Source organism: Podarcis erhardii (assembly GCF_964252035.2).
Source record: "Podarcis erhardii genome assembly, chromosome: 6".
Taxonomy (NCBI): domain Eukaryota; kingdom Metazoa; phylum Chordata; class Lepidosauria; order Squamata; family Lacertidae; genus Podarcis; species Podarcis erhardii.
The window spans coordinates 6,323,469-6,343,799 of record NC_138510.1 but is presented as its reverse complement, the minus strand read 5'-3'; the positions used below and the strand labels follow the sequence as shown (position 1 = coordinate 6,343,799).

The 20,331-nt window shown below is 47.3% G+C and overlaps 1 protein-coding gene across 1 annotated transcript in view; it reads right to left on the bottom strand.

Moving 5' to 3' along the window:
- Positions 1 to 784: 784 nt before the first annotated feature.
- Positions 785 to 20,331, bottom strand: part of LOC309344879 (tripartite motif-containing protein 54-like) — a 47,467-nt gene continuing 27,920 nt past the window's right edge. The window contains exons 4-11 of the mRNA XM_081867740.1: positions 18,609 to 18,704; positions 16,039 to 16,272; positions 11,380 to 11,402; positions 10,216 to 10,340; positions 8,544 to 8,800; positions 5,958 to 6,206; positions 2,932 to 3,051; positions 785 to 922 (exon numbers count right to left, since the gene is read on the bottom strand). Coding sequence (XP_081723866.1) covers positions 2,947 to 3,051; positions 5,958 to 6,206; positions 8,544 to 8,800; positions 10,216 to 10,340; positions 11,380 to 11,402; positions 16,039 to 16,272; positions 18,609 to 18,704 — 1,089 coding nt within the window. The 3' untranslated portion in view covers positions 785 to 922; positions 2,932 to 2,946. The remainder of the gene's footprint in view (positions 923 to 2,931; positions 3,052 to 5,957; positions 6,207 to 8,543; positions 8,801 to 10,215; positions 10,341 to 11,379; positions 11,403 to 16,038; positions 16,273 to 18,608; positions 18,705 to 20,331) is intronic.

Below are 20,331 nucleotides of genomic sequence, written 5' to 3'. Positions count from 1 at the left end.
ACCTGCAGAGGCTCATACAGAATTTTTTAAGAACTTAAAAGCCACAGCGGTTCTGCAAGCAGATTTTGGGCAAGAGTCAGGGGGAAACTAGTCTCCTACTCTTTCCTGATAAGGAAGGAGGTCATTTCTTTATTTCAGATACAGTGGGGGTGGGGTGGGGAAAATCTTTCCTTTGCTAAAACTCAGCTAGAAGCAGAGGTCCTTAAACTGTCCATCGTCAAGCCTGTGATTAAATCCTGCCAAAAATGTACAGCTTATTGCGTGTTCTTGGGGGTGGGGTGCTATAAGCATGTCTTGTATCTTTTCTACAGCTTTGGGATCATGAGGATGTGATCATGGCAAAACATGTGTGTGTGTGTGTGTGTGTGTTCAGAGTGCCGAACACATTGCGGTCTTCTCTAGCCGATACCCAGCAGTTCAAACCTCCTGATCCAAATGTGCCCTGCCTGATTTAGCCATGTACAGATGTTGTTATCTCTCAGTCTCCAATGGATTACTAAAGCAACCACCCAACCTGAGGGTGTACACTGAAGTGTCCGGAATAAACTTTATTTTTTAATAAGGCTGCTTCCTTCTAGAGCTGGGGTCAAACACAGGCGGGGCCTTCGACCTCTGCAAATCACATGTTCTGAACAAATTCAACCGGTGGGGACGCACTTTGCACCATTCTGAATTTAATAATCCTCTTTGGAAAGCACCAACGTGGAAGGGAATAGGGTGAGGATGTGGTTGGGGGGTGACAGTCAAAGGAGAGGAAATGGGAAAGCTGAGGAGTGCCAAGGGGGTGCTGTCCTCTTGAGTATGTGGTCTGGCTCACTTGCTTGAGCTCTGCACTGGCGCGTCTCCCTCCTTGCTGATCATGGAGTGGGTTAGGCCAACCGGTGTGCTGAGCAACAGATTCTCTTGAAGGGTGCAGTTGGACCTGATGGTTAAGAAAACACCAGGAGATCAAACACCAGGAGAACATGTATCAGGATGCAAGGGAGCATCTTGTGACGATATATGGAAAACTTCAAGGTGGAGAGAGGGTCAGGCAGTGGGTTTTAAGCATCTGTGCTCTGGATAAGACCCTAGTCTGGATTCTGGCCAGTCCAAAATGGATCCATCTGCAATAGCTTCATTCACTATCCAGAGCAGGGGTGGGGAACATTTTTCAAGGGCCACATTCCCTTATGGAGAACCTTCCAGGGGCCGCATGTGAGTGCAGGGAAGGGCCAGAGGTAAAAAGAGGCATAGCAAGAGATATGCCTCTTACCTCATGCAAGAAGCTACATTCCAGCCATGCAAAAGCCAGATGTTTCTACATCCCCCTGCATCTCTCCACCTTCCACCCCAACAAACAAATGTCATGGTCATAGGCAAAATCTCTCGAGGAGAAGGCAGAGCAATGGGATGACTCACGGCCCAGGAAGAGCCTCAGGGGCCAAAGAAGCCCTGGAGGGCCACATTTGGTCCCCAAAGCTGAGGTTTCCAAAACCCTGCTCCAGATTCCTTCACTCCTTCCATTGACACAACCACAATCCTCCAGATATTGCACACATTCTGCAGAAATGGCAGCATGGAGGTCTCAGAATGCCAGGCAGAAAGACATCCCCTGGTGCTGCCCTGCATTCTCACTGCAACATTCAGAGACACTGAATCATGGACATTGTGATCTTATGGTAGGAAGACTTCAAACTTTGGGCACTGACATTGCTTTCACTCAGACCCAGAGATGCACCAATCAAAGCCAAGTTTTGATGGCAGAAACTGCAGGAGAATTTTGAGCCCAAGAACAGTGTAGTGGTCAGGGTGCTGGACTAGGACCTGGGAAACCAGGGTTCAAATCCCCACTCAGCCATGAGCCTTGCTGAGTGACCTTAGCCAGTCAGTGCCTCTCAGCCTAACCTACCTCACAGGGCTGTTGTTGGGATTGGAGGGGGGGAAGAACCATGCACACCACCTAGAGCTCATTGAAGGAAAAGGTGGAATATAAATGATGCAATAAATAATTTGTTCTTAGGGCCAGAAATGAACTGCTCTCAAAGTCCTTTTCCCCCACCACTGGCTTCTTCATTTCAGCAGGATGGGGGGGGGGCATTTTATTGTTGCCACTGTTAAACAATTGGACATCAGAAACCCTTGTGGATCAAGTTCAAATCACTCAGACGTTCAGCCAGCAGATCCCAGTTGACCTTCTGCCCACCCCTGACTTAAGGCTTCAGAAACAGCCGTTCTTGTTCAGGTATGTCTCCCTTTCTCTGTTGCTCTAGTTACAGGTAGGTAGCCAGGTTGGTCTGCCGTAGTCAAAACAAAATACAAAAATTCCTTTCAGTAGCACCTTAGAGACCAACTAAGTTTGTTATTGGGATGAGCTTTCGTGTGCATACCAATAACAAACTTAGTTGGTCTCTAATGCTTTTGAATTATGGTGCTGGAGGAGACTCTTGAGAGTCCCATGGACTGCAAGAAGATCAAACCTTTCCATTCTGAAGGAAATCAGCCCTGAGTGCTCACTGGAAGGACAGATCGTGAAGCTGAGGCTCCAATACTTTGGCCACCTCATGAGAAGAGAAGACTCCCTGGAAAAGACCCTGATGTTGGGAAAGATTGAGGGCACAAGCAGAAGGGAACGACAGAGGATGAGATGGTTGGACAGTGTTCTCGAAGCTACCAGCATGAGTTTGGCCAAACTGCAGAAGGCAGTGGAAGACAGAAGTGCCTGGCGTGCTCTGGTCCAGGGGGTCACGAATATTCGGACACGACTAAACAACAACAACAAGGTCTACTGGGAGGATTTTTTTTATTTTCTCTGTTGCGTTTGTGTTGCTGGAGGAGAGTCCAATCTGATGACCTCCCTTCCAAGCTCCCTTCCTGTATTTTAGCGACTGCACGGCAGAAAGCATGGAAACTGCCAGCGTGGAGTGAGATGTCCTCCGGTTACATCCTCACCTCTGCACTAACTCCTTAATCGTGTAGCCAAAGGGTAGTCGGGTTGAAGAAGCTGCTGAGGAGAGGTTCAGTAATCTCCTCGCTTCTCCATCTCTCAGTGGTGGGACTGGATTCAGGAGCCTGGGAAAAAGAGGGGGATTCAGGGAGTTAAAAGCAGCTTCAAAGGACAAGGATGGAGGAAGAGAGTTTTGGAGTGTGCGCTTCTAGAACATAGAGGCAACCAATGCATGCAGAGTACATAGAAACCAAGAAGAAATAAATAATAATAATAATAATAATAATAATAATAATAATAATAATAATAATTTATTTATACCCCACCCACTCTGGGAGGCTCCCAACAGAATATTAAAAAGGCAATAAAACATCAGTCATTATAAACTTCCCTAAACAGGGCTGTCTTGAGATGTCTTCTAAAAGTCAGATAGTTGCTTATTTCCTTGACATCTGATGGGAGGGCATTCCACAGGGCAGGCGCCACTACCAAGAAGGCCCTCAGTTCCCTGTAACCTCGCTTCTCACAGGGAGGGAACCACCAGAAGGCCCTTGGCACTGGACCTCTGTGTCTGGGCAGAACGATGGGGGTGGAGATGCTCCTTCAGATATACTGGACTGAGGCCGTTTAGGGCTTTAAGGTCAGCACCAACACTTTTTGTGCTTGGAAAGAAGAACCTGGCTGCTGGATCAGGCCAAAGGCCCAATCTAGTCCAGCATCCATTTCACACAGCAGCCAACCAGATGGCTGTGGGAACCCACAAACAGGAGCTGAAGGCAACAGTATTCTTTCCACTCTTAGAATACATGTCATGCAGGTAACATGTTTCAAACGACACCCGGCACCATCCTCTGGGCCCATCGACCCAGGTGCAAGCACCTCCAGAAACTGAGCTTCCCTCTTAGCCCCAGCTCCTACCTCAGTGAAAGCTCTTGCAGATGAAACGTGTGGCTCATACTTGAGGTATTGTTAAGCGAGGAAGGACAGAACAAGAGAAGCTAAGAATAGACTCGCCAAGAGTCCGTTGCAAGGCCAGGCGGCCCAGGCAGCGCTTTGAAGCAAGCAAAGGGAGGGATGAGTTTAATCATCTCTGCGAGAGGCATCAAGGTTTAACTCTCAATAGGGTCTGGAGGAGCAGAAGGGCCCCCGCCCCGCATGCAATTATGGGCACCGTTCTAGGACACCTGCTCCCTGCTGCTAAAATAAAACAGCCAAATAAATGCCCCACTTCAACAATGCCTGCTGGAGGAAGAGAGAAGAGAGAGCTGTTCTCAGAAGCGAGGCCACTTTGCACTCACTTTGCCAAGCCAAGCCGTGGCTTGATCATTTAACCCAGTGGTTTTCAAACAGTGTACCATGGCACCTTGGGGTGCCTTGAATGGTTGTCAGGGGTGCTGCGGGCAACACTGGCCCCTGTCTCTCTTTCCTTCCCTTCCCTCCCTCTTGTGTCTCTACCTCCCAAAGGCTTGTACAGCTGTTTGTTGCAGCAGCCCTGGCTACAAGCTCCACAGGTGAATAGTGCATCTGGGGCTGGCCAGGGGGTGCTTCCAAGGCCCCTGTGGGGCAGTGTGAGGAGGCACCTCTCTGTGGGGCAGTGGGGGCACCTCAGAGGCCAATGCCAGCAGCTGCAGCTATTCAGAGGACTCCCAAGGAAAGGGGAGAGGAGAGGGCGCTGAGGGAACCCTCCACAAAGGAGGATATTTGAAAAAGGATGAGAGGTTGCCAGCTCTGCAGGCAAGGGGTGACATAACTGGGCTCCTGAGCCCCATAGGGGCCACAGAAAGAATGTAGTTGGTCAAGGGAGCCGTGGACTCAAAAAGATTGATTTAACCCTTCCCACGGCCACAGCTTGGGGACGCGGGTGGCACTGTGGGTTAAACCACAGAGCCTAGGACTTGCCGATCAGAAGGTTGTGGTTCGAATCCCCTCAACAGGGTGAGCTCCCGTTGCTCGGTCCCTGCTCCTGCCAACCTAGCAGTTCGAAAGCACATCAAAGTGCAAGTAGATAAATAGGTACTGCTCTGGTGGGAAGGTAAATGGCGTTTCCGTGAGCTGCTCTGGTTTTTACTGCCACAGCTGCATCTGCACTGTGCTGGCTGCTAAAGCAGGAATTAACTATCTTGCAACGGAATGGAGCCTAAAGGTGGCACAAAATTGCCCCTTTAGAAGGGGCGAGGTCAAAATCCAGTGATATGATCATGGATAGGCTGAAGATTGAACTCAGGAAACAGTTACTGTATGCATCTTTGTTTATTTCTTTTTTATACTCTGTAATGCAACAGCTGACATGTTACTAATAACTGTGTATTCCCATCTGAGAAAAGACTGAAGCATCTTGGTGCTTAAAGGTAAAGGGACCCCTGACCATTAGGTCCAGTCGTGGCCGACTATGGGGTTGTGGCAATCATCTCGCTTTATTGGCCGAGGGAGCCAGCGTAGAGCTTCTGGGTCATGTGGCCGGCATGACAAACCAGAGCAGTGCACGGAAACACCGTTTACCTTCCCGCCGGAGCGGTCCCTATTTATCTACTTGCACTTTGTGCTTTCGAACTGCTAGGTTGGCAGGAGCAGGGACAGAGCAACGGGAGCTCACTTTGTCGCGGGGATTCGAACCACCGACCTTCTGATCGGCAAGCCCTAGGCTCTGTGGTTTAACCCACAGCACCACCCACGTCCCTTTTATCTTGGTGCATATTTTACTTTAAAAGAAAGACAAGGGGTGGGGGAGATGAGGAGAGGCACGTGGAAGAGGCTTAGGTCTGGTGCATATATAGAAAGAGGGAAGCTTCTCTCCCTCTCTCTCTCATTCTTGGAGCACTAGGACCTGGGGACATCCAATGAGGATGAATGGTGGAAGGTCCACAGTTGAACAGGAACCAACAGTTCTAAGCCTGGCTACATATTAGACTCCTCCCACCAAAGCAGAGCCTTGCCAGTTGAGAATGCTTACGGCTTCCCCACAAAATGAGAAGAGAAAGTTGGGTAACATGACAACCAACACAAATAAGTCTAGCTTCGTGTTGCCACTGACCTGGCTGGTGGCAGGTGCCATCCCGTTCAGAAGATGGGCATGACCAGCTTCGCATTCCCTACCATTGCCCAGGCCTCTGTTCTCCTCGGTCTCTGCTGAGCTGTCCGTGGTGCTGAAGGCTTCGCCAGAGGCTACCTCCACTTTGGGCTGCCCCATGTCTTGGCTGAGCACATTACCCTGTAAATCGCATTCTGGCAAGGTTGCTGGGGGACTGGAGCCGGTCAGATGGAGCTCCGCATCCAGCTGACTCTGAAAGAAAGACAAAATCAGGAGAAGATGAAAGGCTACAATGAAACCTAAGCTTCTGCCCAACTCTTGAGTTCAAAAACTCTGCAACACCTTTAAAAACAATTACACAGCTCATTAAACGAGTTCGCTTTTTACTCATTTGCCATCTTATTTTAAAAACTCAAAGGGAAACAAAATGAATTATTGTGATAATTGCCTGTATATGCCATCATTTGCCTCTTTTATTTGGTCATGCTGCTCTGTTTCCTTTCAAATGAGTAAGATGGGCAAGGGGGAACCATTTTTGGCTTGAGGGTCATGTTGCTTTCTGGTCAATGTTCTAAGGGCCGCGTGGCAGTGGTGGAAGGGGCCGGAGGCAAAATGGGTGGAGCAAAAAAGTTTAATTTTGTTTATCTAGTTTCTATGCACACTCACACATCCATGTACCCCTACCCCCCATCTGGGCAAAAATACTCAGGATGTGAAGCAGAGTCCTTGAGGGGTGAGGCCTGGGAAGAATTCTGAGGACCAAGCAGAGAGGACTATAGGGCCACATTGGACTCCCAGGCCTGAAATTTCCCACACCTGTCTTAAGGGACAGTACTCCAAAGACATGGAATGCAATGGATTGACACCATGGGAAGATGAGGGAAGGGTGGAGGGCAACTTAACTCAAGCTCCTTCTGTGTAAGGAGGTCTCCGGCATTTTTTCCAAATAGGAACAGAGGCCGTTTGCTGCAGGTCCACCACCTCAAAGTGGAAATTGGATTTTGCTTTGGTTTCAGAAGGTGGAGCACAGCTGAAGGCCCTCCTATGCTCCTTAGCTCCTATGAACCCTGGTCCATCTAGTTTTGTCTTGTCCACAATGTGTGGTCCTCCAGGACTGCAGAGAGGGTCTTTCTCGGTCCTACCTGACGATGCCAGGAATTGAACCTGGACCTTCTGCGTGCAAAGTAGATGCATTGCCACTGAACGATGGTCTTTCCCTGTAAGGGGAGAAGCTTTTTGAAGCTTCTGAAAGACAGAGTGTGCTCATTCGGTAAAGGAGCAGTCCTTGCTTCACTTTAGGGGCATGGGGAATTAGAGGAGAGTCTAGTGACATGAGCCTCTGCATGACTTAAGAACAGGGGACATATGTCCTTCCAAATGTTGATGGACCCCCATCAGTGCCAGTCAACATGACTAATGGTCAGAGGTTGTGGGACCTATAACTTGACCACACCTGGGGTGCACTGGTTCATTATCCCTACCTTGAGATATCAGAACAAAATGCCATGGAAAACTTGTGGGATGTATACCATTGGTACAGTCAAATGCAACATTCCTTATTTCCTTAGAGTGGGCACAGGCAGGGGGACACCCAGCCAGGGTAACTTCCTGTTCCACTGGTCTGGAGCATCCTCCCCCTGCATGTTACCTGGGAGGTAACCTGGAGTCTGGCTGACTCCAAAAAAGAGCCGAGTCATGTATTTTCTCAGTCTTGAAGTTGTCTTGTTCCAGTGTTGTCTTAATGTAAATTTTGCTGTCTGCTGGCTCACAGACAGCAGCACATGAGTTCAAGTTTCTATATGAGATGAACTCACACTTTGTTGTGTAACCACTAAGTAAAGCCTGCCTTTCAGGGATCAAACTGTAAACTGAAATGTGAGTAAACTTTCTGTTACTTTGCTCAAAAAGACTCTTGCGTCTTTATTCTTTTAAGAGGGATCAAAAGGGAAATGGACTTCAAGAAGATCAAACCTCTCCATTCTGAAGGAAATCAGCCCTGAGTGCTCCCTGGAAGGACAGATCCTGAAGCTGAGGCTCCAATACTTTGGCCACCTCATGAGAAGAGAAGACTCCCTGGAAAAGACCCTGATGTTAGGAAAGATGGAGGGCACAAGGAGAAGGGGACGACAGAGGACGAGATGGTGGGACAGTGTTCTCGAAGCGACCAGCATGAGTTTGACCAAAGTGCGGGAGGCAGTGGAAGACAGAAGTGCCTGGCGTGCTCTGGTCCACGGGGTCACGAAGAGTCGGACACGACTAAACAACTAAACAACAACAACAAGAGAGTCAAGCGATCCTGCAAACTAGCTTCCAGATATAGTGAGAGGAATCTGCTCTGCTACATCACTTCACTAGTGTGAGTGAAGGAAGGATAATACTTATTCAATATATCCTTTTCTACTATCTTTAACATTCCCACAAAACTAGCTAGCCTTTCTATCAATCCTAACCTTTTAGGAGAAAAGCAGAAACGTTGCAGGTCAAGTGCACAGCCCAAGGCTGAAAAGAATCTGAACCTCCCAAGTCACCCTTCTTGCCTCCCGAGAGCAGCCCCACTTCACAGTTAAGGAACCTAGACCTGGATCTCACCTGCTGGCCACCCCATAAATTGTCCTCTTTGCCAGCCAGGCCTTCTGTCCCGGCCTGTGGCGTAGCTTTCACCCCACTGCTCAGCGTCTCGTTTGTCGTTGGGGCTCTTCCTTGAGCCTGCTCTTCCTTTCCAGGTGTGAAGAAGTCCTCAGGGTTCTCTCGTCCCTCACCAGCTGCTGCCCCATACTCTGCCAAAGCATCTTCAGCCTCGGCAGAGGCGCCATCTTCTTCCGCCATTGGCTCAGACTCTTCTTCAACTAGAAAGGGTTTTTTTAAAAAAAGGCAGCATGAAGGTTAAGGCACTGATGTCACACAGTGGTTGCACAGAAGTTTCATCTAAAGTAGCATACTCCTGTCCTGATGCTCTAAATCCAAACACTCTTGGACTGCAACTGCTATCGTCACTGACCATTGGCCTGTCACAGCTAAAAATTGGCCGCTGTTTCTTTAATGCTAAAAGAACTAAGTCAGCATGAGTCAGTGGCCTACAATGACTCATGCAACCTTTCACCAAATTGTACCTGTATATATAGAGTGGTCCATGTTAGTGTTGGGTGTGGGTTGGTTGGTTGGTTGGTTGGTTAGTTGAATGGTAAAAAGCTGGTTGTGTTTGGTGTGTAAAAGCTGTCAGTCATGGTTGGAGAAGAAGACTTTTTAAAAATAAAAGCAGCAATACTCTGCAAGTATACTCTTTCTCAAAGACCAACTAAGGTCTTTGAGACCTTTTGTGCCAACTAAGGTCTGAGGACTAGGCAAAGGAGTAAAAAGGAGGTCAGAACCTTTTCTTTTTCAAACACTGACATGGCCATGGTGGCAGGAGCTGCTGTTCAACATCCTCTGGAGGGCACGAAATTAGCCACCACAATCTGAAGACTGGTTTTGACTTGTTGTGCGGACTTAGATATCGGGATCCACATGCTCCATCAAAATCCCAGAGTGGACTTTGGACTCCAGAAGAGGAACTCTTGATCCATCCCTACTTCTGGTTTCATGCACTTGGGTTTTATTGTGTATTGAGTATTTATATTCACTTTGGAACTCCCTGCCTGTTGATATGGAGAATCACTGTACAGGCAAACCTTGGTTCCCGAATGGCTTAATTGCCGAACAAATCAGCTCCTGAATGCTGCAAACCGGGAAGTAAGTGTTCTGGTTTGTGAACGTTTTTCAGAAGCCGAACCTCCAACATGGCTTCTGCTTGAGTTCCTGCAGCCAATCTGAAGCCGAGCCTCGGTTGTTGAACAGTTTCGGGAGTCAAACCAACTCCTGGAATGGATTAAGTTCAAGAACCAAGGTACCACTGTACTCTTTTCTGCACCTGCTAAAAACATTTCTGTTTACCCAGATATGTAGAATGTTTACATGTGTTTTATTTTGTTTTTAGCTTATCTGTTAATTATTTTGGAATGTTTTAAACAGCTTTTTTAAAAAACCATGTTTAGTGATAAGTTTATTGTTTTATTCTTTTTTTGTAAACCTCTTTTATTATTATTATTTTGTTATAATGAAGTGGTGTATAAATTTTATGAACTAACTAAGTAAAAATAAATGCACGGGGTTGTTCTTAATGAAGAGTGAGCTAATAATAAAAAAATTGCGAAATCAATCAAATCCTGGTTTGAATCCTTCAATAACTTGAATGGGGGCACCTAGGGCTGCTTCCCTCCCCCACCTTTGATAAAATCCAGCTGGTAGAGAAGTCGTTCTTCTGCATTGAAATCGACTGTGTAGTGATCCATGTTGTCATAGCCTGACTCCAGCTTCTCAGGTTTGCAGCTCTGAGACATTTCAGAAATCCTGCAGAAAGGAAAGCAATCACAGGTCCCGGGTGGAGAGCTTCCATCTTTTCAAACCCAAAAACTTGAGAGGGGAGGAAGGAAGAGGGTCATAGCTGTCAACTTACAGATTTGAAAACAAGGGACCAGCAGCCAAAATAAGGGATTTTGCTTAGCTTATACAGAAATCCAGGGGGTTGGACTAGATGATCCTAAGGGTCTACAACTCCCACCAAAGAAGAGTGGCAGACAAAACTGATGAACGACGTCGAGATGGCAAAGCTTACAGGCAGAATTAGAAACTAGGAAGAGGATCTCTTTAATAAAGAATGGGGCAAGTTTATAATTTATTTGAAAAGCTATTGTAAAGAGTTACATACATTGGTAGGATTGACAGAAAACTTGTAGTAAAAATTTGAACTATGGATGGACAAATGATTTATAAAAAATAGAGTTATGAAAGGGATGCAGAGGGGGAAATCACTACATAAGATGCTGCACTGGTTGGAGGGGATGCTAAGCAGCACGTCGGGGCTGCCGTCGTCCTGGCGCGAGGAGTTCCATCGGCCCTTCCCCGCCCGAGAGAGAGGGAGAGAGACTCTCGCCCACGCCGCCTGCAAGCCCGGCATGAGGCGGTTGCGGCGCTGCGGCGGCCGCTGAAGCGCCGCCCTTCTGCGTCCCTCCCCATCCCCTCCTCTTCCTCCTCCCACAGGCCGCCTCCGGCTTCCCCTGGCAGTGCGGCAGGAGTCTCTCAAGAGAGGGGCTGCCTGCCCACCCGCCACCACCCGTCTCCTCATGACGCGCCCCTGAGGGGGGAAAGGGAGAGACGGAGACGCGGCAGCTCGTGCATGCTCTCTCTCTCATGGTGGAGGACCCTGAGCCGCTGCTTCCCTCCCGAGCCGGGCGAGCATGAAACCCGGGAAATTTAAGGGACATCATCAATAAGGGACAGCAGCGGGATATGGCACTGGGATAAGGGAGTTTCCCACCAAATAAGGGACGGTTGACAGCTATGAAGAGGGTAGATATGCAGAGGCAATAAGGCAAGGAATGATACTTACTTCTGGATGAGAACTTTGGCGTTCTGATGCAGGAGGAGAAACGACACAAATGGAAAGAATCGGGATTTGTTAAGAGCAGATGACAAAGTAAGAGGAGAGCCATCCCTCATTTCTACATCCGTGAGCCAACTCTGTGTGAGAAAACACTTGACTGCAATAGCTAACAAAGGTAAAGGTAAAGGGACCCCTGACCATTAGGTCCAGTTGTGACCGACTCTGGGGTTGCGGTGCTCATCTTGCTTTACTGGCTGAGGGAGCCGGTGTACAGCTTCGGGGTCATGTGTGTCATGACTTAGCCGCTTCTGGCGAACCGGAGCAGCACACGGAAACACTGTTTACCTTCCCACTGGAGTGGTACCTATTTATCTACTTGCACTTTGACATGCTTTCAAACTGCTAGGTTGGCAGGAGCAGGGACCGAGCAATGGGAGCTCACATCATCGCGGGGATTCAAACCGCTGACCTTCTGATCAGCAAGTCCTAAGCTCTGTGGTTTAGACCACAGTGCCACCCGCGTCCCTCAATAGCTAATAATACCAGGCAAAATCTCAGAAGGTGGCCAGTGAGGACATGAACGTATAGAGGTGCCTGGCTTGCTGAAGCAGACCTCTGGGTTCATCAAGATCTGCACACCAGTGGTTCTCAGACTTTTCCCCCTGGGCCACACTTTCAGGATTTTGCTATTGCCCCACCGAAATTCTTATTGATAAGAAATACATTGGAAAACAAAAAGAAACAACTCCTTGGTTTATATAACACAGAACACAACTATTTTATAAAATGATCATGGGACCACATTATAAAGGAGAAAAGGATGCAACTGCATATGAACGCTCATCCTTCCCAAAATATAATTATAAACGAGCCTCCTACATATGTAATTTAAGTATGTGTACACACTCAATGAGGGGCGTGCGCTTGTTTTTGCCACATAATCTCGTTTATATTAGGCCTAATTTGAGACAAACTTTCATCTCCTCATCAATACAAAGAAGCCTTTCTCTTTTCTAATCTTACGTATTTGCCAGAGTTGAAAATCCCCATTGATAGTGATATGTCGTGGAGAACTGCAAGAGAATGCTCTTGGAAAGAGATGCACCAATACTGTTTCTGGTTTTATATCCAAACAAAATTGTTTTGATACTATACTACACTACAAGCAATCGTCTTTTCGTGAGGGGTTATATTCTGGACCCCTGCGTGCGTGCATGGGGTCCACATAAAGCATTCCACTCTGTTCTGTCCTTTCCATGACATTTCGGGGTCACTTCTGGGTTCAGTGTGCGTGCGTGATCGCGCAGTAATCAGACGCGTCTTAATTGGCCGTTGTCTGAATACGCTACACTGAAATGTTTCAATGTTTATTTCATTGTCCTTGAATCTTCCTGTTACACTTGTCATCCTCTCCTGTACCCCACCCTTTGAGAACCCCTGGTCTGCACCGACCACCAGCAGCAGTCTGGGTTTGCAGCCAAAGAACTTTTCCCAGAGGCTCCAGGGACTGGACTAGGGCCGGATTTAGGTTTGATGAGGCCCTAAGGTCCTGAAGGTAATGGGGCCCTTTATATGTCCAGCTGTCCTTCGTCAACAACAAATTGTCGCTGTTTTCTGTGTTGAATATATGCTATATGGTAATTTATGGACCTAATAGGTATCTAAAGCCATTTGCACGTGTTGCTGTGCAACCAGTCCATGCAGAATGTAGGCACCATATATATAGAAATGAGCAAACCAGTGATATTTTAGGGAGCAGGCTAGCAGGCGGGGCCCATTACTTACATCACAGAAGCCTACACAACACAAAATACTGTCGCTGTATGTAGGTTTTATTTTATTTGTTTTTTATCTTATACAGTGCTACCTTGGTTTAAGAACAGCTTGGTTTATGAACAACTTGGATTAAGAACGCTGCAAACCCGGAAGTAGGTGTTTTGGTTTGCAAACTTTGTCTTGTAGGGTGCCTACATGTCCCACTTCCTGTTGAGTCTGTTCCATTTGTAAATCGAGTCTCCACTGCTATGGGAAAGCACACCTTGGTTTAAGAATGCTTTGGTTTAAGAACGGACTTCCGGAACGGATTAAGTTCGTAAACCAAGGTATCACTGTATTTTGGAAATGTACATCCAGGTTTCTTTTCCCCTGTAAATTTTTTTGGGTGCCCTAAAAACACATCATTTTACTTCAACACGCTTGTGGAAACAGCTCAGAGGCCATGAAAAGAAGGAAGGTTAACAACAGGAAGATTTAAAGGAACTATTGGAAAGACTATCCAAGGCAGCAGAGATATGGGATGATCAGAGCCCCAACCAAACTTGAAGCATGGGAAGTCCCAACAAAAAAATTATAATTTGGCAGAATATTTGGATTATTTGATATGTATATGTATAATTTGGAATATTTAATGTGACTTGATTGGATTGTTAAAATGGAAAACTTAATAAAAATCATTTTGTAAAAAAATAAATAAAAATTGGGGCCCCCAAGAGAGTGGGGCCCTAAGCTATAGCTTGTTTAGCTTATATATAAATCTGGAACTGGACTGGACTCCTGTAACTACCTGCGGAGAAAGCAGGGGCTGTCACAGAGCCGGGGACCCATCCTTACCTTTGTAGCTATAGGTTCATACTGTTGCCTCACGCCCAAGTCATACCATTGCTCCATTTAGCTCTGTATTGTCTACATCAGGCAGAGGGGAGACCTGTGAGACTGTCTCCCTCACCCTCACAACAACAAACCCTCTCCAACTTAGGGAGACTTGCTTTTCCCTTTGCAAAGGAAAACTAGGCTATCTATAGTTCCAGTTACAGATAGGTAGCCGTGTTGGTCTGCCATAGTCAAAACAAAACAAATTCCTTCCAGTAGCACCTTAAAGACCAACTAAGTCAGTTCTTGGTATGAGCTTTCGTGTGCATGCACACTTCTTCAGATAATATAGGCTATCTATATTAATTGCTGCTGCTTTAGAAGCTGGTTGTGATTCCAAATCTAAGAAATGTTCTCAGATTCTTCCCCACACCCACGCGCAACATCTTGTGAGTCACCCTGAGCTCCCTTTGGGAGGAAGGAGGGCAGGCTATGAAATCGGTGAAAGAAATCAATCCAGGGAAATAATCTCTGAGCCACTGGCTGTGCTGGCTGGCGTTGAAAGGAGCTGGGAGTTGAAGAGCATTTGGACAAAGGGTGTGTTCTACCACTGCACTGTGGTTTTTCCCTAAGGTCTGAGCAAGATTTTAACTCATCACCTAAGGACAGCTTCATTCCTCTCCATAGCTGATTGCGCCTTCCTACGAGGAGGGAACCCCAACAAATCATGCAAAACTTAGTTTGTGTAATGTGTACAGGTCGCCCAATTCAGCTTCCTTGGGCTACTTAAATACAATGTTAGCTAAAGGTAAAGGGGCCCCTGACCATTAGGTCCAGTCCTGGCTGACTCTGGGGTTGTGGTGCTCATCTCGCTTTATTGGCCGAGGGAGCCGGCGTACAGCTTCCGGGTCATGTGGCCGGCATGACTAAGCCGCTTCTGGCGAACCAGAGCAGCGCACGGAAACACCATTTACCTTCCCGCCAGAGTGGTACCTATTTATCTACTTGCACTTTGACGTGCTTTCAAACTGGTAGGTTGGCAGCAGCAGGGACCGAGCAATGGGAGCTCACCCCATCGTGGGGATTCGAACCACTGACCTTCTGATTGGCAAGTCCTAGGCTCTGTGGTTTAACCCACAGCACCACCCGCATCCCAAATACAATGTTAGGGTTTCTTTAATTCAGGTTCATTGCACTTGCAGAAGGAAAACTGCTCCGGCAGCCAAATCTAGGGCAATACTGACGAGCTGTTCCCATCGCCTTGAGTTTCACAGGTCCATCTCAGAACTTATTAGAATCTTAATACCAGAATGGATCCAAAAGTCCAGATACACCCGGCAACATGGCAGTGCCATCCACATTAACAAAACGTCTCCTGAATGTCCCCTCTCTCATACACTGGAGAGATGCTGCCAAGGAGTGTAGACAATACTGAACTGGTTGGACCAATAGTCTGGCTCGATATAAGGCAGTTTCCTATGTTGCTAGGACATGTTTGAATGCTTGCCTACCAAAAGAGAGAGAGACTCTTCCTGCACATAGAAAACCATTTTTTCAGGGAGGTGGTTGCCTTACATCATGGGTAGGCAAACTAAGGCCCGGATCCGGCCCAATCACCTTCTAAATCCGGCCCGCGGACGGTCTGGGAATCAGCGTGTTTTTACATGAGTAGAATGTGTCCTTGTATTTAAAATGAATCTCTGGTTTATTTGTGGGGCCTGTCTGGTGTTTTTACATGAGTGGAATGTGTGCTTTTATTTAAAATGCATCTCTGGGTATTTGTGGGGCATATGAATTCGTTCATTTATTTTATTTTATTTTTCAAAATATAGTCTGGCCCCCCACAAAGTCTGAGGGACAATGGACCGGCCCCCTGCTGAAAAAGTTTGCTGAAAAAGTGCAATATACAATGAGACACTAGATGGCGATGGTGAGCCTTATGGAAAATTCAATGTATTTTTTTAAAAAACACACATTTTCATAACTTTTTTTATATATGTGTGTAGATTCCACCTGAGTCTACTGCCTTGTTTGTTGGGTGGAGTGTGGAAGCAGAGCGGTTTCCGGTTACTTAACCTGCACAAATACAGCCATCTGCGGCTCCTCCATGGACTGCAAGGCTGTGTCCACCAGTTTGGAAGAAGACTCAATATGGTCGCCACATGTTTTGCAGATGGATTTCAGGTGCTGGATCTTTTCCTCCTGCTCGTAGGTGATCCTCTGCAACATGATCTTCCGCCTCTCTTCCAAAATGGCGCACATGCGGTCAAACTTCTCGCACAGGGCCTGCTTCTGGGCTTTGCAGTTGTGCTGCTCAAAAAACGGGGGGGCGGGGGTAAGAAAGCTTAAACTGAAATTGGTCTCTTAGTACTAAAACGGTCCATGTCAGACTTAACAAAAGGTGGTTTGTCGTTCTGAGAACAGGTTCATGTCTTCCGCACTTCCTCCCGCCTCTTCCTATGGGCTTGAGATCCAAACCTCCTGCTCTCAGTTTTGAACTAACCACAGTTTCTGAGGATGTTATGGAAACTCTAGAGCAAGTATGTTCAAAGTTTGGACACCCCTGGATGTCCAGACTCAAGGAATGGTAATTTGTTCTAACGCCAGTTTGTTGGAACGTAAAGGTAAAGGGTAAAGGGACCCCTGACCATTAGGTCCAGTCGTGGCCGACTCTGGGGTTGCGGCGCTCATCTCGCTTTACTGGCGGAGGGAGCCGGCGTACAGCTTCCGGGTCATGTGGCCAGCATGACTAAGCCGCTTCTGGCGAACCAGAGCAGCGCACAGAAACACTGTTTACCTTCCCGCTGGAGCAGTACCTATTTATCTACTTGCACTTTGATGTGCTTCCAAACTGCTAGCTTGGCAGGAGCAGGGACCGAGCAACGGGAGCTCACCCTGTCGCGGGGATTCAAACCGTCAACCTTCTGATCGGCAAGTCCTAGGCTCTGTGGTTTAACCCACAGCGCCACCTGCGTCCCTTTGTTGGAACATACGTATAGGGAAAACATGGCTAGTTCAAAACTGAAACTTGTTTAGTTCATGCCCCTCAAGGAGGAGGAGGAGGAGGAGGAGGAGGAGGAGGAAGAGAAGCCTCATTCTCCTAACTGCCAGCCACGGTCTGTTGTTATGTCTGAACCTGAGGGCACAAAAAGGAATATTGATCAAAATTATCAGCCTCACTCAGGAACCACTGGAAACCTTGATTGTACAAACAGCAGGGAACTGACTGTTTTACTTCTGATGACTAAAAGACTGGGCTATATATATTTGTATCCAACTCATTCAATCCATCACCATAAGGAATTCTCCATGTGCAATGGAAGTTCACCCCTTTCTCCTCTCCCTATGCCCTCACCAAGTCTGCTCCAATTTATAGATATATAAAAAGGTAAAGGTCAACAACAAGTCCATTCAAAGGTGACGTTGGGGTGCAGCGCTTATCTTGCTTTCAGGCCAAGGGAGCCGGCGCTTGTCCACAGACAGCTTTCCGGGTTGTGTTGCCAGCAGCACTAAACCGCTGCTGTTGCAATGGGACACCGTGACGGAAATCAGAGTGCATGGAAACGCCGTTTACCTTCCTGCCGCAGCGGTACCTATTTATCTACTTGCACTGGTGTGGTTTCAAACTGCCAGGTTGGCAGGAGCTGGGACAAAGCAATGGGAGCTCACCCCATTGCGGGGATTCAAACCGCCGACCTTCCGATCAGCAAGCCCAAGAGGCTCAGTGGTTTAGACCACAGCACCACCCGCTTCCCACCTAGACATATATACACAGGTCATACACAGTATATATACAGTCATACACAGGAAAAATTTGGTTATGAATTGGATAAAGGCTGAGGTTAACCTATCTAATAAATGATTATACTGTTAATTTCTCCACAGCTTCTCTAAGGCAAAAAAACTATAATGAGGGCAACATTTCTTACCTTTATCACATTTGAGCAAATTAACAATATTTATTCATCTCCTCTCCAAAACTGACTTTAAAAAAAACAAACTCCCTGCAGAAATAGGTGAGATACTTTTAAAACGATGACAGGTTTCCTCCAGGAAAAAAAGCTTGTTGTTCTTTGCTTTTTTTTTCATACATAAAAAATCCATTAGCACCAGCAATTGTTTTTTTTTATTTTTTAAGTATATGAATCTCACCCACCTTCTCCCCCGAATCTATTCTGCTTAATTTCCTTGGTTTTTGACAGAAAGGCATTTACCTACAGTCAGTTGAGAAGGTGATATGAGGGAGGGGAAATTGCAAACCTAACTCCCCCTCCCCACAGTATTTAATGACATAGATCTTAACGCAATGCAACCATCTTAGCAAAAGTTCTTAAATGGTGAGTCCTTATCTGAACACCCAGTTAGTGCACTTCCATCAGACAAATCCTCTGGCTTAGTTGTCAGGGAAACTTTTTACCAATGTCTTAGAGCAAATTAACAAAACAAAAAAAATTGTTCATCTCCACTGAAATAGACTTTTTTAAAAATACCAAACCACCCCTGATCTCAACAATCATTCTGATGTGGTGAGCACTGTGACATAGACACCAAAGGAAATGTCACTGGTCCTTTGAACACTGCGACCTGACACAGATAAGTGGAGAGATTGCAAAAATAAAAAAGAACGAAATGTTGAGGAGTCCTACCTCAACGTTCCTGCAGGAGCCTTGCAAATCCCCAACGTAGGCTTGGATCCTGTCGTTCGCAGCCACAAGGGCACCAATACCACCAGTCAGCTCTGCCTGGAAGGGAGAGGACCCAAATTAGATTATTTGCCAATGACACTGCTCAGCAGGGCCGTCTTACCCATAGGCACTAGGGGTGCAGGGCACCCGGGCACCGGGCTCTCAGGGCACCAGGGCGAGAGACCGGGGCCCGAGAGTTGAGTCCGGGGAAGAGCACGCACATCAGTCGGAGCACCGTGGTGGGCTCTTCTGCTGCAGGCGGCTCTGCACCGTGAGTTCAGGGGCAACCGAGCCAGCAAGACACTGAGGCAGCCAGCCGGTTCTGCCCTCCTGCGTGCTTGGGACTGGGCAACCAGGGGGAGCACACCCAGCGGATCTTTGCACCCCAGCGCCACATATGTTTAAGACAGCCGTGCTGCTCAGTCTGCTCCCCTTATGCTCCCAGAAGCAGGCAGTGTTTCAGACGGCCACATCCAACCCAAATGAGTCCATTTCAAAGCGAGATACAGAAGGGATCCTCCCACTGAGCACAGAATCACTTGCACCCAACTTCAGGCCACCCAAAACACAAAATGCTGCACAGCCAGCAACATGCAATGGAGAAGGAAATGGCTTCAAGGAGACGCTCTTTGTTCATGAAGACCCCAAAGGCATTTGGTTATTGATTGACCGCACCATCTAATGACCAACTTTCTCAGGGTGGTTTGCAATGTCACCTGTGCTGTAAGATCTAGCAGGTCCCACTTGGTGGGGGCGGTCTTGGTGCATCAGAAGAGCCCTGCACCTGGATCAGACCAATGGTCCACCCTGTCCAACATTCTCTTCTCAACTTGCCCAACCAGATGTCAGGAGTTCAGCCTACACTCGAGTAGGACCCTGGCAGAGACACATGCCCAACTGGCATGTTCTCTCGCTCCTGGTCGATCGTTCGGGAGCTTCATAAGCTTTCTTCAGCCCGAACATCACAGCAACCGATGCCAACCGACACCTGCACACTTAGGGATCCGCAGAGTTTGCACAGTTGCGTAACAGTACTCAGCAACTCAGCATTTTGGCTAATCTACTTTATTTACATATAAACACACATGGAGCACTGCAACATGGCTCCCTCTCTCTCTAGCATCAGACAGCAAAGAGGAAAAGAACAAAGGACAATAGTCCCACTTCGTGAAACACAGTAACGCAAACATCCTGTCTCCATCACTTCCCACTCTGTGGAGTCAAAACACATAACATCATGTGATAGACAACAATCCCATGACTGCAATCATGGAGCAGGAATTCTAACACCAGATGCCCCATGGGCAAGCCCACAAGCAGGATCTGAGTGTAGCATCCCTCTCCCCACCTCCGATTCCTCTGGAGTGGGCATTCCAAGACATCCTGCCTCCAACAGGGGAGGGCAAGCACAGCCTTCATGGCTAGTAGCCAGATGCTATTCCTCCAGGGTTTGCCAGCAAAGGACTCCAAAACGTAGAGCACATTGTGAAACAAAGAATAATAATTTAATAATAATTTATTATTTATACCCCGCCCATCTGGCTGGGCCTCCCCAGCCACTCTGGGCGGCTTCCATAAAAACCAAAAATACAGTAAAAGCTATGCAATGTATCTGTCGGAACATTTAGCGCTTTCCCACTTAACTGCAGCTCCCAGATAAATAAGGGTCCTGATGGCCAACCAA